Source organism: Equus asinus, chromosome 27 (genome assembly GCF_041296235.1).
Source record: "Equus asinus isolate D_3611 breed Donkey chromosome 27, EquAss-T2T_v2, whole genome shotgun sequence".
NCBI classification, from domain to species: domain Eukaryota; kingdom Metazoa; phylum Chordata; class Mammalia; order Perissodactyla; family Equidae; genus Equus; species Equus asinus.
Window position 1 is genome coordinate 23,062,680 of NC_091816.1, and position 27,239 is coordinate 23,089,918.

At 37.6% G+C, this 27,239-nt stretch overlaps 1 protein-coding gene across 3 annotated transcripts; it reads right to left on the bottom strand.

Moving 5' to 3' along the window:
• Nucleotides 1-1,460: 1,460 nt before the first annotated feature.
• Nucleotides 1,461-26,637, bottom strand: F11 (coagulation factor XI). Of its 3 annotated transcripts, none has more exons than XM_070499997.1 (15): nt 26,325-26,637; nt 25,443-25,498; nt 18,860-19,022; nt 17,303-17,409; nt 16,500-16,659; nt 15,139-15,248; nt 14,272-14,431; nt 11,801-11,910; nt 11,535-11,697; nt 11,342-11,448; nt 7,449-7,617; nt 6,236-6,411; nt 5,541-5,636; nt 4,841-4,980; nt 1,461-4,614 (listed from the first exon to the last, which is right to left on the bottom strand). In XM_070499997.1, exons 2-15 carry the CDS (start codon nt 25,495-25,497, stop codon nt 4,453-4,455), a joined length of 1,878 nt encoding a protein of 625 aa, XP_070356098.1. In that variant the 5' UTR covers nt 25,498; nt 26,325-26,637; the 3' UTR covers nt 1,461-4,452. The 3 variants fall into 3 exon arrangements, with proteins under 3 accessions (XP_070356098.1, XP_070356099.1, XP_014711250.3); XM_070499998.1 differs by having other exon boundaries at nt 18,860-18,983; nt 26,325-26,462; XM_014855764.3 differs by lacking the exon at nt 25,443-25,498.
• Between the last annotated feature and the right edge of the window lie 602 nt (nt 26,638-27,239).

A 27,239-nucleotide genomic window follows, 5' to 3' on the forward strand; every position in this document is an offset into this window, starting at 1 on the left:
TGGGGTAATTTGCTATGGAAGCTCCAGAAAACCAAAACTGAATCTGAAGATGAGGAAGGATTGAAACCAGAGAGGCAGTGAAGTTGAAGGGAGTCATCAGTGTTTCAGCTATCAGAAATATTCATTTTGGGGACCAGCCGGTGGCGGAGTGATTAAGTTCATGTGCTCCACTTCAATGGCCCAAGGTTTCACTGGTTCGGATCCCTGGCAAGGACCTAAGCACTGCTCATCAAGCCATGCTGTGGCAGGCATCCCACATACAAAATAGAAGAAGATGGGCACAGATGTTAGCTCAGGGCCAATCTTCCTCAGGAAAAAAAAAAAAATATATATATATATATATGTGTGTATATTCATTTTCATTCTCTCTTTCTCTCTCTCTCTCTCTCACACACACACACACCCGTAGACAGAGGCACATTTCTAATTAAAAAATTGCTCTGAAGAGTTATCTTTAGTTTGTGAATGGCCTTGGAAATGGCAGAGATTTTCTCCCAAGAAGGAAAAAGAGAAGCTTGCACCACTCTATTTAATGAGTACTGTACACACAATGCGAGGGAAATGAGTGGGGTGTCGGGATAGAGCCCGTGGACCGTAGCCAGGAAGCAGGCCCTGTGGCCCCCACCTCTTCCTGGCACCCAGAGAAACCCTCCCCTAACAGGTGGCTTCATGGACATCTTGTGAAAAGGCAAGCAGATAGAGGAAACTACTGAAACAATATACGACCGCCATTAACTGCTGCTGGAGCATCAGTGCCGTCGACAAATTCTCTAAAAGTGACCTTTGGGACTTTAACCAGAATGTTGCAAATTTTCTCACACCAGGATAGGGAAAGGCCCATTCAGTCCCACACTGGTGTGGGATGAGGAAAAGTACATACCACAGGAATATTAGAAGACAATGTAGAAGCCAGAGGATGAAGGGAGAAGAAGGTCTGAACAGGACCAGATGAGGACATGCCTCTTCATCAAAATGGATCAGTTTCCCTGACTCTTTAATGGGGTAAGACAGTAGCTAAGGCCATAAGTGGATCAAATATAATATAAAATGTATTATTTGTAAAGTCTTTCTTAAATAAATGCCTTAGTCATATATGACTCTCATTTCAAAGTTTGGGTTCACTCTTTAAAGTCTACGTTTATGGCAACCTACTGGTGCCCAAGGTGCCAGCCGTGAAAACCGCATTATGTGTGACCTCATTGCCGGCTGTTCAGAAAGAGACAGCTCTGTGGTGACTCATAAACAACCTTTCCTTGAATATTTAAAATCAAAATTATTCAAGAAAATACAGCTTTTCAAATTAGAATAAAAAAATAAGCTATGTTCCATAGAACAGTACAGTAGTAGGCGCCCAATAAAGGCAGGTTAAATTTAATTGAATCAGGGTATTAATAATACTTTGGGTCACTAAGTCCCAGTGCATCCCGAAGTTTCCATGGCAAGCAATAGAAGACCCAATTCGAACTGGTTTAAACACAAAAGGAGATTTATTGCTATGAAACAGAGTTTGTTCAGGCCTCAGGTACTCTGTCTCCACGTCTCTGGGGGCCCTGGGCTGGCTTCTCAAGATTGCTGCCACCGCAACCAAGGTCAGTGCTTCCCCGCCACCCCCCCAGTGGAGGGGGAAGAGAAAGCTATTCTCTTGACAATCAATCCAAAGTCTTAAACATGGTTCAGATTGACAGCTGAGCCAATCGCTGTGGCTGGGGCATGCCATGTGCCAGCTGCCTATACCTGCTCACCCGTGATCTCATTCCCAGGGAAAGGAAGATAAGATTATGTCATTGGATGCACACAAATCAGGACCCACCCCTGGAACTGGAGATGAGGTCACTTCCACCCCAAATTTACGTCTATAACACACAGGGAGAAAGGTAGGCACCCAGTAAGTTCAGCACACTGAGCTGCTATCCAGTTTGCACAATGTAAGTTCTAGAACTTTTTTCACAAGAATTCTTACTATATTTTTAAGACTGCAAGGATCATACTCTATTTTTGTCTACATGGTAACTGCCAAATTACTATTTAATTAAAAATTAAGCAGTTAATAATTTGGTGACCTTACACATGTGATGTTTAATGTCACTTATATTAAGAGAACTGCAAAATAAAACTACATTGAGATACCCTTTTCCACCTATTGGGCTGTCAAAAAATTCCTAAGTTTGATGTCATAATGTTACCCAAAGTGTGACCCTCTCTTACATTGCTAATGGGAGAGAATTGCTACAAATTTTTGAAGAGAAATTTGACAATATTTATCAAAATTATGAAAGCATTGATCCTTGTTTTGTTTTCAGCAATTCTACTTCTGGAATATATCCTACAAGTTTACCTGCATACATAAGAAAGAGTGAAAAACTGGAAACAACCTAAGTGTCCATCAGTAGGGGACTGGTTAAATACAACGTGGAATCTCTGTGATGGAATACCATCCTTCTGTAAAAACAGATCAAGGAAGCCCTCTCAATACCAATCAGAAATACTTTCAAGACAGAGCACTAAGTGAAAAAGAGAAAAATGCTGAAGGGTGTGTAGAGTGCGCCATCTTTTGGCATGGAGAATGGAATCTTATTGTATATTTTGTATCTTCTTATGGTGTTTTCATTTTTGAACCATGGGCATATATTAGCTATTCAAAAATTAAACATTATACAAAGCTAAATATTACAAAACTAAAATATGTGTTTTTCTCAAAAATTTCTTGGGAAAGACTTTATAGAAAGATTTTTTTTAAAAGGAATAACAAACGTTTATTCAGAAATAGATTAGTAACACATAGCCTCCTCTATCCCTTAATGCCTCTTCCTCTCCTTTTGAACAAAAGAGACACAGATGAGGAATGTAGAGGAAAGATCTTTTCTTATCAGGAATTACATCCTAATCTTTTTTTACGTGAAGTGTTGCATCCAGACTACTACGGTAATGAACAGACAATAAGACAAGAAAAATTATCATTGTTTGGTAATCTTAGCGGCACTCTACTTTTCAATTCCAGTGTTGTTTGAATCTACAAGCATTTTGGATCTGGCCCTTTTATGCCATTCCAGTCTTTTTTATTTTGGGAGTTTTTTGCTTGCTTTTGTTTTTGTTTTGTCTTCCTCAGAACAAATTCCTTTTGTCCCAATCTTTGAACCTGCCCCAAATGCTATTCTTCCTCTCCCTTTTCATAGAACCCTGTGCATCCCTCTCTTTTCCATTTTAAATGATATACTTTATACTTGTGTAATTATTTGATTTTTGCTGTTCATGCTGACTAGACTGGAAGCTTCATGAAGGAAGGGACATATCTATTTGCTCACATTGAAGCTGCACAGCTCAGTGTGCTCAAAAAATATTTTTCATCTTTGGTAAATTATATAGGTGTTGACACAAATTGAAAACTGGTGGAGACGATGCAAATTCTAAGTTATTACACTACACCAGAAACAACAACCAGGTAAATATTTGCACTGTAGGGAAAAGGAAAACTCCAGGACTTCAGAAACAGGGAGCTGCCTTGAAGATGCTTAAGACTCTACTATAATCATCCATTTGTTCCCAAATTGTTTTCCTCTGTAGCATGGATGTACTTTATGTTGATTTCTGTCCAACACATTTATCTATAAATGTAGATTTTCAAACCCACACTCGCAGTGGCAGACTGTCCTAGAAAGGCTTTACCTTGCTCTTTTCATCTCCATCAGCCTCCTCTACCCCAAAACCATGCCAAATAAACATACAATCTTTGCACAAATAGTTTTCTAGGCAAGTACATCTTTGAGATTCTAGTTCCCTGAAGGACCACTTCCAGATGAGTTGCTGCCTTTAATCTTCTCCCATATAGAAATTCTGGAGTCCACATTCACACTCAGAGCTTGTATCTACTCAAACTAATTTGAAAAAAAATATTCAAAGTCGAAATGACAAGAATTCCTGATTATTCTGAAAACCTGTCATTGAATGCAGTCCCGTTCTTCCTTTACTAGGAGATGTGTTCATACAGGCAGAGAGCAGATTCTCGCAAATTGGTGGTGACCGTCCTTGTCTCCGTTTTCTCCAGCTCCCATTTTTCATTTAACAAATCTTTTTACGGTGGTTTCTTTCAGCAGTTCAACCTGATCCTTTGGTGCCACTGCTCAATTCTTCTCTGATGTATTTGGCTATATTTTAATCTTCAGAAGTATCACCTTATTGTGTTTCTTTGGCTCAGTAAAGGTGTGATCAAAAAGCAAGAGACTGGATGCTGAAAGCAAACTATAAGGATCATGGAACAGCAGTTTTGAAAACAGTGGCTTGTTTTCTTTTGGCGTCTTCTTGCAAATGCCAAGCGCCTTCAACTTGGGTCTGTCTCAGTATTGTAACCTGTAGAGGAAAATGGTGGCACAGTTGTCTTCTGCGGTGAAATCAAAACCCTCTCCCAGAGTAATCTGGTTGGTCCTTCAGGGAGTCCGCTGACATCCGGGAACTCTTTCACGGTGCTTGGGTTTTCTCCAAAATCCAGTCCACATACTTGACCACGTTGGTGTAGACACCTGGTCGTTCCCTCTGAGCGCAGCCTTCACCCCAACTCGTGATGCCCACCAAGTGCCAGACCTCGTTGTGTTTACAGGACAGGGGGCCCCCTGAATCTCCCTAAGACGAGAGGAGAAAAGAAAAGGCACACAGATCAGTTCATATGCTTCTCATCTTAAATACATTTTCCTCTGAGTGGTTTTGCTAAAATTCCGTCTTGGCCCTTTCATAAACTTCAGTTTGAAAACTAACACACTGTGTTCCTGTTCCTTGGCAGAAGACTGCTTTTTCAAATGCATTAAACATTCTAATTTAAATATATTCCGTTGGTTGAGAACACTCATACCTTACAAGCATCCTTCCCTCCTTCTTTATAGCCTGCGCAGATCATCTTATCAGTAATTTTATGACTTCTGTATCTTCTCTGGCATTCTTCATTTGTCACCAAGGGTATCTCGGCTTTCTGGAGAGTATTTTGTATCTTGTCTGAAAAATTTTTTAGTTTGTTAATGGAATAACCATATATATAATAGAAATAGAAATAGATATTTAAATAGAAATATATGTATTTAAAATTAAAATCACACCTATATAAAAATCCAGGAAGAAAAAGTATTAGGTTTACCTCAGACCTTTTATAATTACAGAGTATAAAGAAGACATTATGCCCATTATTGTGAATACCATTTTGTTAATGTTATTTAAGTTCAAAATTAATTATAGCTCTAACTGGAATGGCTTCCTAGAGAAAATAATTGAATAACAGGCTAGGGCATTGACTGAAAAGTTCTAGGTTTCACATTAAACTTCATTAAAAATAATTAATCTTTAAAGAGATCGTCACATTTAAAATTTCCAATCAAACAGACACAATATTATCCTCATCTGGGTAATTTTTTCTTTCCATCTTTATCAATACACTTTCTGCAATTGAATAATGTTATTATTTTACTTACATTTTAGATGTATGACTTGACATAGCAAAAAAGGTTATGGTTAAACTGTGTTCTTTAGGATGAAGCATATAAAGAAACATCATCTTTTACCTCTTAATTTCCTGTACCCCCATCCAGTCACCCAGCAATCACTATATATTACGTTTGTATCTCCTTTGGAAGGTAGGCATATGGGTCGTTGAGAATCTAAGTTGTAAAAACCATAATTTAGTTATCAGAAACGAAACATGTCTTCTTTCCGAGGAGACTCTCTTCTTTCACTTTGCATTATTTACTGTATTCTCTATTTATATTCGGTTTTGCCTCATTGTCAAACATTTTCATCCCTGATGTTCAGCATTATATGTTCAACATATATACGTTCAACACATTCCCGGATGAGGGCACAAGAGCGAGACCAGCCGCAGCCTTTCCCACTAACTCCATCTCTCTAGCCAGGTCTGGGACCGTGTAAGAGTTGCTTAATTGCTCTGACCTGCAATCCTTTTGTCCCTAAAAGGGAGGTATAAATCCTCTTTAATATTCCAATGTGTTACAAAAATTATGTCATCCTGTTCATCTGATGAAGCCTGGAGAAAACTTGTCATTTCATCCAGAGCCCAAAATAGGGTTCAATAATCAGCAAAGAAAGTCAGTCTTAGATTGAAAGACTAGCTTTGCAAACTCTCCCCTTCCATGATATCAACCATGGAGCGATGGCCAGGGTCAGGCCGTGAATCTGGCAGTGTTAAACATTACGTCTAGGTCATCACTGTAGAAAACTTTCCGTTTAAAATTCTACATACCCGTGTAATTCATTGTTGTTCCCAGTTTCAACAAGGCGATATCATACCCACTTTCTGCTATTTCATATTGATCGTGAATTATTATTTCTTGAACCGCAAAGAAAGATGTATCCTCTTTTATTTCTGATTGATTTAAAATGCCACTATAGACACGCAAAATTTTAGGTGACTCTACCCTAAGGAGTAAACAATAGAAGAAAAGAAATTTCCTTTACCAAATAATTCCCAAACATTAGAGCTAGACTGTTATTGAACTGGCTATACTAGCTAATATTTTCTGCCAGTGCTGGACTTTTAGGTGGAAGAAGGTGATTTCATGCCAAGATTTTTCAGTCATATATTTCTCCTAAATAGAAGAGCCTGGGCTAGCGTTTACCTTATAGTTAAACACAAAAATGAATAAATGCTCTATCCACTCTCCAACACATACACACACACTCACACACACACGAAGAGTTCTGGGTTTTAGTCTCAACTCTGCCATTGATTGGCCGTGACCCTGAGACATTCACCTAGACTTTCTGGTACTCCATTTTCCCATATGTAAAAGGCAAAGGAGACTATTGACTTCAAATGTATCTTCGAGTTATAATGTGAGTATGCTGCATACTGATAAAAAATGTATATACACACAACAAAACTGTATCTGGAAACAACTCAGAGGATACTGAAGTGCAAAGAGGAAGTTTGGCCAACTAAAATTCCCTAGGGTACATATACTCTCCCCATGGAGCTTTGATGTTTGGCCAATATTAAAGTTGACCTAAGTAGGGAATACAATTTGAGGATGCGTAATGAACTCTTCCTTCTGTGTGTGGAAACGGTGAAAGAGAGAGAGAGAAAGGGAGAGACAGAATGGGAAATTAGATTCAGGGACTGAAAAATTCTCTTTGAGTTTAGTTCTGGACCCAATGCCTAGGACAATGCACAGAAGACGGTGTTCTCTCATAGGAAATAACAAGAACTCCCCTGGGGATCTATATACATTTAAATAAGAAAGTGGAATTTTATGCAGTCAGCCATGTTCCTGCATCCGTTCGGATGCTAGTAGACCACGAGCGGCTCTTCCCTTTTTGCTTTTTATTCATTAAAGATAGAAAATTAATTTAGCTAATAGAATAATGTACATTTAAAAAATGTTACCAAAATACTAGTGATAGATTTAATCTATATGTGAGCATGGTGAACGAGCAAAAACAGTACTAGTACTGACTCGTCGAAACAATGAGCAGCTGTTAATATCCACTGGTTTCCAATGATGGAGCCTCCACACAGGTGTTTCTGGGTGGGTGAGATGATGTGCAAAGTTATCTGCCATGGCCACTCACCAGGAACAGACGCCCTTCCTCCAACAACTCTGGGCTTGATTTTGGTTGTACAAGCTGCAACAAAAGGATTGCAATGAGTAGCTTCCTAAATCTTCTTTTGCAATCAGTAGTTATGTTCCTTCAGGCACAACGGGAAGAAAACCTTCCCTTGACTCAATCATTTCCCATGACCTTGATTGGAAGAAACTTTATAATCAAGTTGACAAAGCAAAACATGTACATGAGAATTGAATGAGTAAGTCACCTTGAAATCACATGCCCCCAAATAATGCCTCATCTGGTCCTAGGAGGCAGTCTTATCCCCCCTGGAACAATAACCCTGATGGTCCTTTTAAAGCAGGGGTTGTCAAGTGTGGCCCTCAGACCAACAGCAACAAGTGGAAATTGGTTAGAAATACAAACTGTTGAGCCCTTCCTCAGACCCAGTGAATGGGAACCTCTGGCTGTAGAGTCTAGCGATTTCAGTTGTAATCAGCCCTTCTAAAGCTTGAGAACTACTGTTAGAAAAGTTAAGCGTCTTCCACTCAGTTTGTAGCCGTTGTCCAATTCTCCTCTATCCCCTCCCACTCAGACCAACCTTTGGTCCCAGTCCCTCCTGCTCCACCAGCATCCAAACCTGGCCTGCTCTTCTGTTTGTGAACTGCTTTTGCCCTTTGGTCTTGTTGACAGTGTGGGGTTCTTTGGCTCAAAGCTTGATGCTTTCCAAGGACTTTGATGCAGACTTACCCCTTTGTTTCTTTCTGTCTTGGCTGACCTGATGGGATAGTCCATTCTATCTCTACTTCCTGGAATGGCAAACACAAGAACCCACCCTCCTGGTTGGAAGCCTTGGCCAAATTTGCCCAAGTAGCCTAGCTAGAATGGGAGTGAGGTGTTCATAGACAATAGTATTCCAGAGAAGTGCTTCTCATATTTTAATGTGCATATGGATCACCTGGTTATTTTTTAAAATGCAGATTTTGATTCAGTCTGGGGCAGGGCCTGAAATTCTTTCTAGCAAACTCAGTGTAAGTGACCAAAAGTGAGGCCATCTTGTTACACTAAACGGGCGCAGTCCCTCCTCTGCGTGACTACTCGCTGCTCTGCACATACTCTACAAAATTCACATGCTCTCCTGATTTATGGCCTCTGCTTATGTATGTACTCCCTGATAGCTTGATAAATTAAAACTTTGTTCTGTGAGTTTCTCTCCAGAAACAGGCTGACCATAGGTGGGAAACACATCTACAAGGTATCCATCGCAGCTGACACAAGAACCGAACAATAGAAGACCTTGAAGTCCGTCATGCCTGGAGGAAACGCCCTCCTAACTGTCCATTTTCCCTATATAACTACCTTAAGATTCTGTAATCTTCAGAAGATGGGGGTTTTTTGAGACATTAGTCTCATCTTCCCAATTATGCCGGCTAATCAAATTAAAACCTCCTTTCTTGATCTCTAATTTGTTGTGATTAATTGGCTCAGAGCATGGCAAGCAGAGTATTGCTTGGTATCACCAGGTGATGCCAATGTGCTATACCCAGATCACACTTAGGATAGCAATGCTCAGGGGATCAAGGAAGCTTCAGGTCCTTTGCTAGAGGAGGAGTGTGAAGTTACCAGAAGATTCACTGCTCAAAAGCCACGTCCTAGAGTCATTCACTAGTTTTGTAGATGTCAACAACCTCTCTAAGTCTTTCCTCAACGGGAAATGACTGTGTAACACTGAGGCAGATTCAAATAGAAGGAAAGGACAGGGAAAGGAGATTTGAAGGAAACACCAGCTGGTGGAAAGCTGAGGTAGGAACAAGCATGATGTATTTATGAAAACCTAGATATGCTGAGAAGAGAGCTCTTACTTTAGAGTGGATCAGATGGAGATTAGTTTTAGAGGACCCTTTTGAAGATTTTGACTCTTTTCTGGAATTACTGGGAAGCTCTTGTAATTGCAAGCTTGGAAGTGGCATAATGGCAAAGTTTAGGAAAATTAATAGGGAAGCAATAACTAAAATATGTTATGAACAACTCAATAATGAGTCATTGGTCTGGATGTTCATTTTATTTGGTTTCCCAGTTCAAACAAAATATTGAAAATATGTACGTCTAGCACTACGTTTTGTGTTAAGGCATGTTTCTTTTGACGGCAATTGCTCTGTATCTTAAGAAACTTAAATTATATTGTAGACCAACGACAGTGCAAGACATGATAAACATCTCAGTTAGATGTTTCCTTTCCTAGTAGGGTATTATTTCATCTAATATAGTACAGCCAAACCTAATTATCTAGTTTCATTTAATTCAGAAGCTTCACTAAAAAGGTAGAAGATTTTATTTTCCCTTATATTTTCTGCCTCAACTATCAATCTATACCTGATGTATTCTGCAATCTTTATAGAGTCTATAAATTCAACAGAGAAGAGCATAACGAAGGAAGGAGAGTGGAGAATGGATTCTGCAATTTAAGGCCTAAGTGCTGGTTCTTATTTTTTAAACTATGTCAACATAGTTAACAACAAAACTTGCTGTGTCCCTCTAATGCTTAGTAGAACTAAGACAGCAGAATTAGTGTAAACACTCGTTCTTGCCTAGGTAAATTTATTGTGAGAAAAACATAGAATGTATGAGACACAATTTAATTGATTGACGTTTTAAAGAAGATTGAACCACCCAAAGATTTCCATCAGAGCCCCCTCTAAACTCTAGGAAGGCGTAGTTTCCTAGTTAGGATATTAGTATTGAACACAATATAATATTATAAGTTCTACAAAACAAGTTTTCACAAATTAAGGATTTCTTCAACTTCCCAGCAGAGCAAATAATTCTGACACAAAAAATTTTCATACTTCTAAACTATTACAAAGCATAATTATCACTTCTATTTTATTCATCAAATCTCAGTTGCATCTTAATTTATATTGCATTATAATATCAGACATTAAGCAATAAAAGTCTAAAAATGTGCAGTTTTATGTAAATCAAGAAATACTAAAGTCATAACAGGGCATGATGGTAATTTAGGGAGGAGGGTGTGGAAAGTTCTTTCCTGTTGGGGATGCCATCCCTTAGACGATTCCACTCACCTGCAAACCATTTCTGGCTACTAAGCCCAGAAACTGGCCAGAGATGAAAACACTACTGATCTGATTTTTATTGTAATTTTTAAGTTATTACAGGTCTTGTTTAATCTGGACAATCTACTTATTTCCACTGTACCACACTCATTGTTACAAAGTAATAAGGTTTTACCGTAATTTTTGTGGTATTCATAAGTATGTAGAACACTTGCAGGGAATCTGAAAGAATGAAGACCCCTGAGAAGTAGCTACTTGAGTATTTCTTGAATAGAGACATAATTGTCAAACACATGATGATTATTTATGTTTCAACTAAAGATCAAGTAATGGCCGATGGAAAGGAAATGAATAATTTGATTAACTAAGATGCTGGTTGATATTTCAGTTATAAAGGATGATAAGAAAGACAGTTGGCCTTGAAAGCAAGACATAAAAGTGTTGGCTGAGCCTGAGTCTCACCATGAAATACCAGATGTATGAATGTGTAAAATTAAAATACATCTTCAGTTAATACTAGGCAATGCAGAGTTTAGTCAAGGCCCAATATTTACCTTTAAAACCTGATCATCCTGGGTGATAGGAGTGAAAATAACAGAAAATTGCATCAAAGTTCATTATTTCACTAATTTTGTCCCCTCTGTGGCTATTATTGGCTTTCTTGTTGTGACGTATTCAGCATAGAATAACTCCTTCAGATGTATTTTTTCAAGTAACATTAAACTCACCGTTATCCATTTTACACAACCGTAATGTATATCCAGAGATGCCTCCTCTCCCATAAAGAATTTTAGTTGGAGATCCATTTGAAGAAAGTTTTAAGTAACATTTACCCCTGCAGGTTGGAAACAAAATGGTATAAACATAATGCCCTTCAAAAGAGATGGGACAGGAGCATCTGTATAACCCTGTATGTCTTACTTCCCTCCGTTGCAAGATTCATGAGGCGGAGAATAGGTAAAAAATTGGCAGCGGATGGTGTCGGTACACATTTTCTGGCAGGCTTCGTGCCCTTTCATATCAACAATGTCCAGTTCTTCTCCCAAGAAATCAGTGTCATGATAAAATGAAGGATGACAGAACACTACACAGCAAATCACATATCGGATATGAGACACAACACCTTAGAACTCATCAATCTCCTTGATCTCTTGATATTAATCAGAAGAAATGCTCTCATTGCTTACCTGGGACACTGTGCCTGCAGCTCTGTAGGCTGAACCCAGACAGAGCTTTGTTCTTTTTAATGCGTGTACTTGGTAATCCACTCACAGATGTTTTAAGGAGACAAAGATTTCTAACAGTAAAAAAAGGGCAACATAAATATATCATATAAAACATATCAAAGAAAAACAACATTTTTTACAGCACATACAGAAGTCAGCTCATGTTGGCATTTAATAGTGAAGATTTTCTCATTTTGAAAGTTCTCTTCATAAATCAGAGTCAGACCCAACGATCCATAGGTGGTAGACAAATTTTCAAAACTAAAGCACCTACCTCCATAAAAATTTTCTGAACTTGCTCTGTTGTCAGTGTTCCTAGCATCTTCCTTCTTTATTTCCTTCCTTTCAACACTCTCAGCCTATCTCAAAGATTCTAGAATTTTCATGCTACCTAAAAATCTGCTTTCCAGAATTGCAGCAGGCTTAGACAGGGACAAGTGAAACCCATCGCACGCCCCACACCCGGGCAGCATTGTCCTGGCAGGAAGTAGTTTTTCCCAATGAGCACCAAATCACAGTCTAGAGTAGTGCAGTCCAACAGAATTTTCTGCAGTGATGGAAACGTTCCATTGCCTATGCCTTCCAACACAATAGCCGCTAGCCACCTGCAGCTGTTCAGCACTTGAAATGTGGCCGATACAGCTGAGGAAATGAATATTCAGTTTTATTTAATTTTAATTAATTTAAATTTAAAAAGCCAAGTCTTTGCTTTTAGAATTTATGTTCTTCTCTCACTCTATATTGAGGATAAAATGTGTTACCCCTCCTATAGGTAGGGATTGGGAATCTTATAAAAGGAATAAAAAAGAAAAAGAGCAGTCCTTAACACAAAATAACACATCACAAAGGCATCTTTATAACTTTTCCAATTTATAATGCCTCAAGTCTCAATCTTTGAACTTTCTTTCTTCTCTGACTGCATTCAAACTTGTGATGATCTCACCAATTTCAGTGCCTTTAATGACCAGCTGCATGCTGGTGACACCCAGGCATAGATATGGTATGTAAATCTCTTCTTAATTCGAGACTTTTCTTTTCAATTGCCAATTCAACATTTCTCTCTGGATGTCTACTAGGCATCTCTTCCCTTATGAAATCTTCCACATCTCAGTCACTGGCATTTCCTTCCTTTCAATTCCTTGGGCCAAAAATCTTGGTACTATCCCCGACTCTTTCCTTCACAGCTGGTATCCAGTGGATCCGCAAATCTTATTGGCTCTACACTGACAATATATCCCAATCTGATTGCATCTCTATCACTTCCACTCTGGTCCAAGTAAGGCAGGGTTTTTATCTATTTAGTTCACTAATGATACCCCCAGTGTTTAGAACAGTGCCTCATTAGTAGGCACCAAATAAGTTATATTAAATTTGTTGAGTAAATGAAAGTAACAGATATATTTTCATGCGACAGACCTAGTGCTTCTGAAATTACAGCCTCAGTCGATGGAAAATCAGGCTTGCTGATGGACAAGGAGCTCAGGGCTTCCCTTGGCTGGATTGTTCTGGGGGACATTCTCCCAATAATGGGCAGCCAAGTCAAGCAAATGCCAAGGGCCTTGAGAATTCTGATTCAGATAATATATACCATCCAGATTTCGAAGGAGACTGAATCTTAAGATTTTTTTTCCTAGTGAACCTTGTCAATGAGGGGCAGCAGCCCCAGCAAATGTCCCTTTTATGATCAGAGAAATTTCCCACACTTTATTAAGGTTTCCTGAGTTAATATCCATCCGTAGGGAAACAGGGTCTCAATTCTCAAACCTCACTCCACTATCACCCACAATTCTATTGATGTGGGTCTTCAGTTCAACTTCTTTCCACTTTGGATTTCATATGTCACTGGTATTTCCAGCTCTTTCTGTTCCAGGTTCAATTATCATTTTTTTTGTTCAGGTTGTTTGGTTGGTTATTTTTTTTTTGGTAAGGAAGACTGGCCCTGAGCTAACATCTGTTGCCTATCTTCCTCTATTTTTTATGTAGGACACTGCCACAGCATGGCTGGATGAACCATGTGTAAATCTGCGCCCGGGATCTGAACCTGCAAACCCCAGGCCACCAAAGCGGAACATGTGAACTTTACCACTAGGCCACTGGGCAAGCCCCTAGGTTCAATTATCTTAAACCAGGCATTACACTAAGTTGCCTCTCAAAGACCATCTCTTTTCTTCCTTCCATTCAGAACCAGGCAACTCTCCCTTTGCTGAAGGGAGAGACCTCCTTAAGCAAAAGAAAACCAGGAGTCCTTGGTAACTTTGCATTTGTGGTCTGTAGGTGGGGAATGGAAAGAGAGAAGGGGGGAATTCTTCGCAACTTTTATCTATCCTATACAGACATTTAGATTAAACTTGTAGTTGCTCGGAAGTTTTAATGATGGATTTTGATCAGCTGTTTTAAAAGATAACACATTACTCTTAATCTTAACTCCTTACCTTTCGGACTCTTTAGGCCACTCTTGAGAAAAGAAGGTAAAAAACAAACAGTTGGGATGGTGAGTACAAATGCGGCGACAGACAAAGACATCTGGAGCCACGACACTGTCAATGTTACTGTCTGCAAACACCGTACTAGGGAAAATGTCCCTAATACAAGCTGGACAACAGAAGAAACAATGTTTAGGAAATCAATTCACAAACAGTAAGATCCCAGTCATGGTATTTGTAAATTCCATACAAAGAAGTTTATTGGGGGGTGAAGGAGGGATGAATAGGCAGGGCAAACAGGACTTTTAAGGCAATGAAAATACTCTGTATGGTATTACAATGACAGACACATGTCATTACACATTTGCCCAAACCCATAGAGCGTGCAACCCAAGAGTGAATTATAACGTAAACTACAGACTTTGGGTGATTACGATGTATCAACGTAAGTTCATCAGTTGTAACAAATGTCCCACTCTGGTGGGGGAGGTTGATAATGGGGGATGCTATGCATGTGTGGGGGCAGGGGGCATATGGGAAATCTCTGTACCTTCCCTTCAGTCTTGCTATGAACCTAAAACTACTCTCAAGAAATAAAGTCCTAATAATAAAAAATAAAAAGTTTGCTTACTCCAAGATCTTAAAAAAATTTTTTTGTAATTTAGAAAAACAGAAGTGATTATTTTAAACTTTTAATTCAAATACAAGCTCTAATTATGCAGGACACAATGGAATTTTTCACGTGAAGACGGTAAAAGACTGTTGGGTTCATTTCATCAGTGAGCATAATTGGTATGCTAAGGTAGGCCCATCGTACATATCATCAGCACCTATTATTTAATGGTTAAACTACCTCCTTAAGAAAATAATAGTTACCTAGATTAGAAAGGGCACAGGATTTCAGTGAAAAGCCAGACACCACTTCGCTGAGCTTCGTTATTCTGGTTGGTGTCCCTGTTTGGGTATACTTCAGTAGACAAATGTTACTGAATAAAAATGAAAATGGAAAAATACATTATTCTTCCAAAGACAAGTAGGAAAAAGCATAAGTTGATGAGAAATACCCATTGAGAGACTGCTTGGGCATGATAGCTAAGGAATTACTCTGACAAGAGTTGATCTGAGAGGCTAGATAGCTGGATTTGACTCTGCCAGGACCTCATGGTCCTGTGAATTTTGTAAGTTTATTTTTCATCAGTAAAATGACAGTTTAAGAGGGATGGTGACATGAGGAGTAGGGGTGCAGGAATTAATGACTTCTCAAGCCCCTCTCAATTTTAGCATTCTAACTTTTTTGTATTGCATAACAACGCCCAATCTCCTGGCTTCTTGTGCACATCGCATTAAGTCTTAGACATAAAATATATAAAAAGATGTGGTTTGAGCTGAGCTAAAGACAAAAAAGCTTGAAAACTAAGCATAAAATTTTAATTATTGATTTGAGAGTTTGTTTTATCACGGTTGTTTTTGAAATAAATATTTGATGCTTTATTTTCTTTCCACTCATCTCCTTTCTGTGACTGTGGAGAGCAGAACATTAAAATCCAAAGTGAAAATCCAAATACTAGTCGTTTGAACTTATTTCTCTTTTTTCATTCCAGATAACTGTAGTTTACCATACAAATCTAGAATATCTCTATTTCTAAATATAAAAGTTAATGATATTTTTCCCTAAAAAAATTTTTTTAAAGAGAACATGTTAACCATTGTAGATCAGATCATTTTTTAATTCTTATACAATAGATTTACCCCTGGAATATTTCAAAATCTGGTATGGGAGAGACTAAAACACTTCACATAAACTTCCGTTATTTTGTCTTAGGTAAGGAAAAATTTGGGGGAGATATCTGAGCAGGTTTTTCTTTTTGATCTAAAGAGTCAGATTGTAACATCATTTAGGCTGGGAACGGCACAGTCAGACCAATTGCATGTGTCTCAAAATAGCCAATTTAAAAATTTGGCACTTTTTAAATTAGCTAGGAGATGGGTTAAGCATATACATATTTTTTTATAACTGTCATTAAAAGACAAACTCCTTACCATAAATGATATGCATCCAAATTGGGCTTTAAATGCAATTTCCATCAAGAAAACTGTAAATATTTATTACAGAAATGTCTTGTAGGGGTTAAAAATAAACTTTGGCATCAAGTTGCTGAAAAAGACTTTAATGAACCTCCATTTTGTTCTCCATCAGATAGTCTAATGTCTTCGGGCTCAGTCTACAGCTCACTTACCGATGCTCTACACTTGGAAACCACCTCGTTGCGTATGTAAAAAAGTGACAGTGCATGTCATTCGTGCATCTCTCCTGGCATTCCTGAGCATTCTTGGCAATAGAGCTATTATAGTTCAAGCCCTTCATGTCTACATCCACATAAATATTTTTGTTGCAAGCTGGAAATAAAAGTGGAAAATTTGGTTATCTTCCAGACTCCATGAGCAACTGCAAGAGTCCTACCTTAGCAACCATCCCTCCTGACTTACTTTTCCACTCTTTCACACGCTTTCCCTTGGAAGCCTTTTATTTTTATTTTAATCTGCTTAATTCCTACTCTCACGTGTAAGGAGTAAGAGAATGTCAATGTCTTTCGTATACTGCAACAATAGTAGACCTGTAAATTCCTGTTTCAATTTCCTGGCCTGGCCTCTCTTGTCTCCTTACCTCCCCCGATTGATCGATTCATTAATTAACCTACTCAAGTGCCTCTTTCACTATTAAGACAAGCATCATCTCAACTTTTAGAGATGCTTCCTTTGAGTTAATATGTTCAAGGACTTTCATATAAAACTTTAAGCTGAGAAAGAGAAAGGAAATAAATAAATGATGAGAAGTGATGTAGTAAGATATGTCCTTCTATGAGATAAATTTTAATGAACTACATGAAAAATGCTACTTCTGACTGTAAACTGAAAGAACTTCATTGAGACGATTTCCATATAGCAGGATTTTGTTTTATAACCATAAAACTATATCTGATGTAACTATATGTATACATCACAATAACTAGTATCTATTAACTCTAGCAAGACATCTTACCACTTATTTGGTGCGAACATTGCTTGAAAGAATATCCAGAAATTGCTCCTGTCATATTCACCATTGGCAGTGTTTCTGTAACACTGTCTTTCAGGATACAAGTAAACCTGTTTTTGAAAAAATAACATTACTGGGTGGGAATTTATGTTTTAAAATTACAGGTCTTAAAAGTCAGAACACAGAAAATCAAAAAGAATGAAATGAACTACCATATCTTACGCCAAAACAAATATTTTCTTGGCAAGACTGTGAGTTTGTTTTTCATTCCAACATCCCTATCTTTAAAAGATCACATATAATACTCCTTCCTAAAGGGAAATAGGACTGGGCAAACTATGGCTTATTGCTCACATGCAGCCCTCTGCCTGTTTTTGGTTAGCTCATGAGCTAAGAATTGTTTCTATATTTTTAAATGGTTACATAAGTACTCATATAACATCCTTGATTTTACCTTTGGACTCATAAATCCTAAAATATTTACTCTCTTCCTTGTTAAGAAAAAGTTTGCCAATCTCTGTTGTAGATTCTAGAGTAGTAAATTTTATAAGTTCAAGGTACTATGTAAATATCTATAAATGCAGCAATAATACACAAAGATGTTGATAGCTTAATTGTATAGTAAAGCTTTATTATTAAATTTTCAAGCTTTTTATGGAAACAAAAGTGGTGGGTGGAATGTTCTTGAATTTTTTTAAAAATATGACTATAGAGACAAAACCACTACAGGCAATTTGTGAATCTTCACAAGATTCTGCTTAGTAGCTATAAATTACATTTGGGGACAATTGAGATGATCTAAAGGGATTCTTCAAAAATTTTGAATGTCTCTTGTGTAGGATAACGTATGTTGAAATATGCAGGGGTGGAGCATTATGACTTTTTCAAATTTTCAAATGGTTAAACACATACACATACAGTCATGCGCCACATAACGACGTTTTGGTCAACGACAGACCACATATAGGATGGTGGTCCCATAAGATTAGCATCATTGGCCTACGTGTTTCGTAGGCTAAACCAGCTAGGTTTGTGTAAGTGCACACTATGATGTTCAAACAACGACGAAATCGTCTCACAACACATTTCTTAGAAGGTATCCCTGTCATTAAGCGACGTGTGACTGTATATAGATAAGCAAGGTACAAATGGCAGAAGTTCTTGGGGTTGACAGGGGATCATTGTATTATTCTTTCAAATTATCTTTAAAAACATTTAGATTTGTCTAATAAAATAGTTGAGGGGAAAACACCAGTGTAAATAATATCAATAATCAACCAAAAAGCAAAGATTAAGAGGCATAAAAGTAGCAAGAAATAAGAGATAAGTGTACAATTAATAACAAGACCACAAGAGAGGAAGTCCTCACTGAGAGGCATGTCTGTTTCTCCCTGACCTGCCTACATACCATCTTTTTTCTGTAATATTTAATATTTCAATTGAAGGACAATATATTTTCTAATTGTTAACATTACATTTTATAAAACAGAGATGGAAATTGATTAGTAGGTAATTGTCACAGAGCATCTATTTCTTTTATGTAGAAATGCGAATATTTACCATTTGGTAGGATCTTCAGGTGATGATTCTGCTATAAAAGTGAAGAGCAAACACCTTGGGTGGTGAGTGCAAACAACTTGGCAGTGCTTGGCGCTTGGCGTGAAAACAGTAGTAATGTCTCCTCCTTGAAAGTAGATATCTTTGAACAGCTTAGTCACACATTCTGTGATGCAATGCACAGCACGCATTATTTTGGATTTTAGCAGGCATGTCTAACTAGGTAATAATCTCACAAAAGCGAGAGAAGTAGGTCTGCTTAACAGAAAATACGCGTGAACTTGCAAATCAGAGCAATCCGTACTTCACTATTAGTTTATTGGATAAGCAGCCTCAAAGAGAAAAGAAAATCACAAAATGGCGCATGTACCTCGATGGCACTGCTTATGAGTGATTCTCTTGGAAATCACTGCTCTTGGAAAAACACTGCTTTGTGGGGAATTGAATCATTCCTCAGATCTTTATTGGCAAAAGATGCTCTTTACGATCCCATCCAAGTCCAGAACAGACTTCCTGCTTTTCCTTTTCGCCTTTGCTCCTTTGTCCAGACTCTATGTTCACATGAAACAAAGGCTTCACAGTGATCATTTTCCAGTAGCATTCAGTGGCCCTGGATGTGGTAATGTACATCACCTCATTATTTAAAATGGGCGGTTTAGTCACAGAAACTTTAGGCTCTCAGAAAAATAACTGAATCTCCTTCACCTGAAACCATATATAAGTTAAAACTAAAAGCATAAAATCTTTTCTGTTTCTAGAAAGAGATATCTAATATTCCAGATTTGGCCATTATTTGGGTCATTATTATTTAGTCATTGAATAAAAGGCTGTAGTTTTCATCTTGGTGTATTCTCATTGAGAAGTACTACTATATAGCCTTTGATCCTCTTAATATTAAATATACATATATACAACAAAAAATACATATGCTTGTATATATATAAATATGTATATATAACATAAATGAAAATACTTTGGGCAGAATAAAATACAACTCAAATATTTATTGTAGTAACCACCAGCATACCAATAAATGGGTGGGAACATATGTAGGTACAAAGCAGTCAAAACTGTCAGTAGAGGCTTATAGGATTTAGGTAGTCCGTGGACTGGACGGTGGAAAATTTCACCTTTATTTTCACTAACCTCTAACTGAAATATGGCATTACCTTCTATTGTTAATGTAAGCAACCAACCACATTCACGTTTATAGTATCTGTGACGTGGTCTTTAAAAAATCACAGATTTAAAAAGAAAACTCAACAGGTGCAGATATCTCAAAATATCATTATCCCTCATTACTGGTTTGGTGGCAATTATTACTATTTAGTTTTAGGCCCACCACTAAATCTTGTTGCATAGTATGTTAATAAGAAGTGCACCTATTTTTATATCACTTTTTTCCACATTTTAACTAACTATATTTCAATATGATTGATTTCCTTGGTAATTCCACGTATTTTTACATTATGCCTTTAAAAATATTATTCATCAGTTGGAGTCCAGAGTATTCACTAAACTGCCAAAGGGATTCATGGGAGAAGAGAGAGTCAAGGATCTTGCCAAAGACTAGCCTCAAAAATTCACCATATATGCCTACTAAGCTACCCAACTATCACCTCCATATGTCATGGGATTTTCTCCCAAATTGGCAGCTAACCGCCAAGAATGACTAAGAACATAAAAAACTGCCTCATCTCCCCAAGTTCTGTGTTGCTTCCAACAGACCACATGGCAGCCTCCCATTGATGGAGAGTCTGTTCTCACCTCAAAATATTCCCTTTGAGAGGCAACGAAAGACCCTGAATAGCTAAAGCAATCCTGAGAAAAAAGAACAAAGCTGGAGGCATCACAATCTCTGACTTCAAAACATACTACAAAGCTATAGTAATCAAAACAGCACGATACTGGTACAAAAAAAAAAGACACACAGATCAATGGAACAGAAGTGAAAGCCTAGAAATAAATCCACACAGCTACAGACAGTTAATCTTCAACAAAGGAGCCAAGAACATATACAATGGAGAAGGGAAAGTCTCTTCAATAAATGGTTTTGGGAAAACTGGACAGCCACATGCAAGAAAATGAAATTAGAAAATTATGTTACACCATGCACAAAAATTAACTCAAAGTGGATCAAAGACTTGAAGGTAATACCTGAAACCATAAAACTCCTAAATGAAAATCCAGGCAGTACACTCTTTGACATCAGTCTTAGAAGGATCTTTTCAAATACTATGTCTACTAGGTCAAGGAAAACAAAATAAAAAATAAAAAAGTGGGACTTTATCAGACAAAGAGCTTCTGCAAGGCAAAGGAAACCAGGAACAAAATGAAAAGAGAACACACCAACTGGGAGAAAATATTTGCAAATCATGTATCTGACAAGGGGTTAATCTCCAAAATATATAAAGAACTTACACAACTGAACGACAACAACAAAAAATGGGCGGAGTACATGAACAGACGTTTTTCCAAAGAAGATATACAGATAGCCAATAGGCACATGAAAAGATGTTCAGCATCACTAATCATCAAGAAATGCAAATCAAAACTACAATGAGATATCACCTTATGCTCATTAGAATGGCTATAACCACCAAGACAAAAGATAACACTTGTTGGAGAGGGTGTGGAGAAAAGGGAGCCCTCATACGCTGCTAGTGGGAATGCAAACTGGTGCAGCTACTATGGAAAACAGCATGGAGATGTCTCAAAAAATTAAAAGTAGAAATACCATACGACCCAGCTATCCCACTACAGAGTATCTATCTAGAGAACTTGAAATCAACAATTCAAGGAGACTTATGCACCCCTATGTTCATTGCAGCATTATTCACAATAGCCAAGATGTGGAAGCAACCCAAGTGCCCATGGACTGATGATTGGATAAAGAAGATGTGGTATATATACACAATGGAATACTACTCAGCCATAAAAAAGACACAATGACCCCATTTGCAAAAACATGGATGGACCTTCAGGGTATTATGTTAAGCGAAATAAGCCACGCAGAGAAAGATAAACACCGTATATGTGCAAAATATATGTGCACTGTATGTGCAAAATAAACAAACACATGGACAAAGAGAACAGAGGGGAAGGGGATTAAGGAACGGGCATAAGGGGTTAAAGGGACACATTTATATGGTGATGGGCAAATAATAATGTACAACTGATGGGGCCACCCCATGGCTGGGTGGTTAAGTTCACGCACTCCGCTCCAGCAGTCCAGGGTTTCGGCGGTTCGGATCCTGGACACGGACATGGCACCACTCATTAGGCCACGCTGAGGCAGCATCCCACATAGCACAACCAGAAGGACCCACAATTAGAATATACAACTATGTACTAGGGACTTTGGGGAGAAGAAGAAGAAAGAAAGTAAAAAAAGAGAAGATTGGCAACAGATGTTAGCTCAGGTGCCAATCTTTAAAAAAAAGAAAAAAGACCCCTAATTAAAAAAAAAAAATCCAAATACAGCTTCTTAGCACCAGTAAAAACTGATTAATCTGTTTTCTGTAAACTAACAAATGCTTGTTTTTGTATTTGACTTTGTATTCCAGACTTCTTGCTAACGTAATCTATTGGCTCAAATAACTTACGTGTTGGTTATTTTGGATTTTTCTAGGTACACAATCATATCATCTATGAACCATAAAAGTTATTAAGGTATTTCCTTCTAGTCTTTTACTTTTTATTTCTTTTTCTTTCTTTACCTCACTGACTAGGACCTCCAATATCATGTTTAATGGTAACAATGGTGGGAATTCTTGTCTTATTCTCAATATCTAGAGAAAACTTCCAATAATACTTCGCTATTGAGTATTAGGTCTCTTGAAGATTTTTGGTTTGGATTTTTGTTTGTCTGTTTATTTTAAGATATTCTTTAACAGATGAGGAAAGTTCCCTTCCATTTCCAGTTTGCTAAGAGTTTTCATCATGAATGAAATTTTCATCAAAAATTTTTTCTGCATTATTAATTTTTAAAATTATTTTATTTTTTATTGAAGTACATATACATCTCCAGAACTTTTTCATCTTCCCCAACCAAGTCTCTACCCATTAAACATAACTCCTGGCCCCCAACCAGTGGCAACCACCATCCTACTTTCTATCTATGATATTGACTACTCTACGTACTTATATAAGGGAAATCATACAGTATTTGTTCTGTTGTGACTGGTTTATTTCGCTTAGCTTGATATCTTCAAAGTTAGTCCATGTCATAGTATGTGTCAGCATTTCCTTCCTTTCTAAGGCTAATACTTCACCTTATGTATATTCACATTTTGTTTATCCGTTCATCTGTTGATGGGCACTTGGGTTGCTTCCACCTTTTGGCTATTGCAAATAATGCTCTCATGAATATACCTGTTAGAGTCTTTTCTTTCATTTCTTTTGGGTGCATCTATTGATTTGTGAATGTTAAACTAACTTTTCACTCCTGGAAACCCAGTTTTGTGGCAATGTAATCATCTTTATTATTTTTATTTTTTCTAACATACTGCTGGATTGTTTGCTAATATTTTATTTATGATGTTTGCATCTATGTTTATGAAGAAAAAAGGCCTGTGGCTTGTCATAATGTCATAATGTCAGGTTTTGGTATCAAGCTTACACTGACCCTATAAAATGGGTTGGAGAGTGTGACTGTGTTGAACTTGTCTAGTATATATTTGTTTTACATTAAATTAACTTCTGTAATTTTCTTTATCTTCCTTCTAGTTTATTTTTCATTTAATTTGCTATTCTCTTTCTGTCTTCTTGATCTGGATTCTTATACCATTAATTTTTACCTTTTCTGTATCCTGATGTATGCCTGTAAGTCTATATATTTTATCTCAGCACTGATTCGGCTACATACAAAAGCTTTGATATGTTGTATTTTCTTTTTTCTTTCGAGGAAGATTAGCCCTGAGCTAACTACTGCCAGTCCCCCTCTTTTTGCTGAGGAAGCCTGGCTCTGGGCTAACATCTGTGCCCATCTTCCTCTACTTTATATGTGGGATGCCTACCATAGCACGGTATGACAAGCAGTGCCATGTCCACACCCAGGATCCGAACCAGCGAACCCCAGGCCACCGAGAAGTGGAACATGCGAACTTAACTGCTGCGCCACCAGGCCAACCCCAATATGCTGTATTTTCATTATCATTCAGTTCAATATATTTTCTGGCTTTCATTGTGATCTCTTTTTGACTTATATTTATTTAAAAGGATGTTACTTAATTTTCAAACATTTGAGCATTTTCCAGTGGTCTTACTGTTATTTTTCAGCTTAATTCCACCGTGACTGGATAACATGCTTTGTATAATTTCAATCTTTTAAAATTTGTTGAGACTTGCTTAGGGCCTTGAATGTGCTCAATTTTTGTAAATGTTCCATATATACATGTAAAGATTATATATTCGGTCCTGGGTACAGTGTTTAAAATATGTCCATTGAGGGGCTGGCCTGGTGGCATAGTGGTTAAGTTTGTGCACTCCGCTTCAGCAGCCCAGGGTTCAGAGGTTCGGATCCTGGAAGCAGACCTACACACCACTCATCAAGCCATGCTGTGGCAGTGTCCCACATACAAAATAGAGGAAGATTGGCACAGATGTTAGCTCAGTTACAATCTTCCTCGAGCAAAAAGAGGAAGATTGGCAACAGATAATAGCTCAAGGCTAATCTTCTTCACCAAAAAAAAGAGAGAAAAGTCTGCTGAGTTATCACTGATCTTTTTTATCAAGAAAATAACAATACTATTTCAAAATGATGACAATGGAGGAATACAATGAGCTGGATAACAGCCTTGTTACAAAGAAAAAAGAAATTATGAACTGTATAGTTTAACACATTAACTGGAATTTATTTTATTTTAAATCTCTTTACCTAGATTTGTCATTCTTCACATTTGCCAGAAAAATTTTACTGTGTATAAAACACTAGCAACAGTAGCAGAAATTAAATGTAATACATCTAAGTTACTTTTTAAAGGAATGCTTAAGCTCTCATTTTAAATAAAAAACAAGCATAGGGGCTAAAAATACTTGTACTGATGTGTTCTTCTGAATATCAGTTAAGTAAGTTATAAACAAATGTGGTGGATGTGATGTAGAATGAAGAATTAAAATTAAATTATTGAAATGCATAAACTATGTGTGAATATTCACGTAACATTTTTCAGTCCAAAGTTGCTAGTGTCTGTGTGTGTCTGTGTGTGTTGCATTAAACTGACTGCTTTACAGAAAAGGGACTCTGTGAAGGGAGTCAAGACTTCTGCTTTTAAATATCATTTAAATATGTGATGAAGATATAGATACAAACAAATAGGGATATACATATAGACATAGATTCCCATTATTAAGAATAATGCCTTCACCTCAATTTCCTTTTCTGCTCTGAAAACACCTGGAGCCTTAAGCAAAAAATAAAACCATTTTATTTCCCTCCCTGGAGTGGATGGCGTGGGAATCGTTCTCCCACATGGGGGACTGTAACGTGATTTCTCTCTCTGGGCTTATGCTCTCTTTTTTTCTAAAGTACAAGTGAGAGAACCAAGCTATTTCCAGTCCATACTGAAGATAAAGCTCTACTTACCACCAGAAACTGAGGCAAATAAAATGAAATGTACCATTTGATATAATAAAATCATCCTACAAAAAGAAAAATGTGCATTTGTTTAGAACATAAAATGTGAATTTATAATTAGTTTACTGACAGCAGGGTTTACAAGAAATAAGGAGGGAGAGAAGTAGTTAATTCAATAGTGTTCACAGAGCTCCTATCCTAATGCTGGATTTTATCTTCCCCAAATCCTAGAACATTCCTCAGCGCGACTGTGTGTGTGGTGTCCAACACCTTCATAGTTCTGAAGAACCCAGGACTGACAGGAGAGAGTTTTCTTCCTCCCCTTCCTCTCCTCTGGCTCCAGCTTACTATTAATCAGGTATTTCTCATCTGACCCCTCCCACTCCCAGTATTTTTCCATTTTTGTCTTCTCTTGCAATTTATTTCCTTTCTTTCCATTTTTGAAGTCTCTGTATATCTATCAAAGAGCACTAAATGATTTTCTACTCGTGAAGTTTTCACTTTTTAAAATTCTTCTGAAAATATATTACTTGGTTGTCCTGGTTACCTGTAAATATACTTATCTCCATGAAGTATTAAACTGCTCTATGAAAAACCAACTATCAATGAGACAAACCAAGACTTCTGATTTTTTAATATTGCTCTTGAATATCTTTTTAATTTGCAAAATCCTTGTTATTGAGCACAAACTATTACGCTTCTTTCATTCTGCATCTCCTCTCAAATTGGCTACGGATATTAACTAAAAACTGTTAAAATGTTCACTAAGACAAATTTTAAAAACTAATCATTCTCTTTGTAAAACTTTTTTAAAACCCCCCCATGATGGAAAAGGCACTTCGAGGAATATTGCCTGAGAGAAATCTTAAATAATAATTTTTGAAATCATACCTGAAAACACCTTGTTTGCTGAAATTCTTAGTAAGAGTGTTTTTCTTCTTCCAAAATGGTCTTCATCCTCTAAGCGAGCTTGTGCAGGTAATGTTCCCTTAACTTTAATATTTACTTTTACTGGTTCCCAATGTTGTGTAACCTTGCCTCTTTGTACAGCATGTCTGTGAAAGTCCTTAAAACCTTTGCATGTCAAAAATATACCCTGGTAGAGTAGATTGCTTTGTCAATACATTAAATTTTTTCCTCTTATTTTACTGTATATTCAAACAAGTGACAGAGAGACAGCTAGAGAACTTGAACCTGCCTGTGCACCTTAGCGCTTGGGCAAAGTCACATTTAGCGTGCTGTGAGTCAGAGCTGCTCTTAACCACACTCTCAAACATCAGCTGTTAACCATTAATTCCAGCCTAACTTCAGTCTCACAGTCTAAAAAGAAAACAAGGGACGTCTGATGAACTTACTGACGCGCGGGATGACGGGAGGATGGAACTTTGGCCATTTGGGGCTGGGGTGGTGAGTGGAAAGTAAAGGGCGGACCGTAGGCGCTCTGCTGTGCTAGATTCACCGCTTCCCTTTGTACGGTGTTCCCTCTTCAGAGGCTCATGCCGATGCAGCTAGTTCTAAGGAGCCAAGCTCCTTTTCATCCCACTTGAACACTGAAAGTCTAAATTAAATTTTCGAAAAATTATAGGTCTTCCATAGCTTTCTTTAGATTTCGGTGAAACTGAGACACAAATGAGTTAGGAAGTGACACGTCCAGCTGTGGGATGGATGACAAGCAATCGTAAAACAACAGGTTAATTTCCTTTGTCCTGGAGGGCGCCCCCTACTGTTGCAGTTCATACAGAGGAAAGCTTGTGAAATATTTTTCTGGATCTCACCTAATTAAATTGCTGTTATGAGCCTCCCCGT

Coding starts and splice junctions, on each gene's coding strand:
- F11 (XM_070499997.1), bottom strand. CDS start 25,497: ATGATTTTATTATATCAAATGGTACATTTCATTTTATTTGCCTCAGTT. Junction 15,249..16,499: donor TTTCCAAGTGTAGAGCATCG/GTAAGTGAGCTG, acceptor ATTTTTATTCAG/TAACATTTGTCTACTGAAGT. Junction 4,615..4,840: donor GAGGGAAGGATGCTTGTAAG/GTATGAGTGTTC, acceptor CTCTCGTCTTAG/GGAGATTCAGGGGGCCCCCT.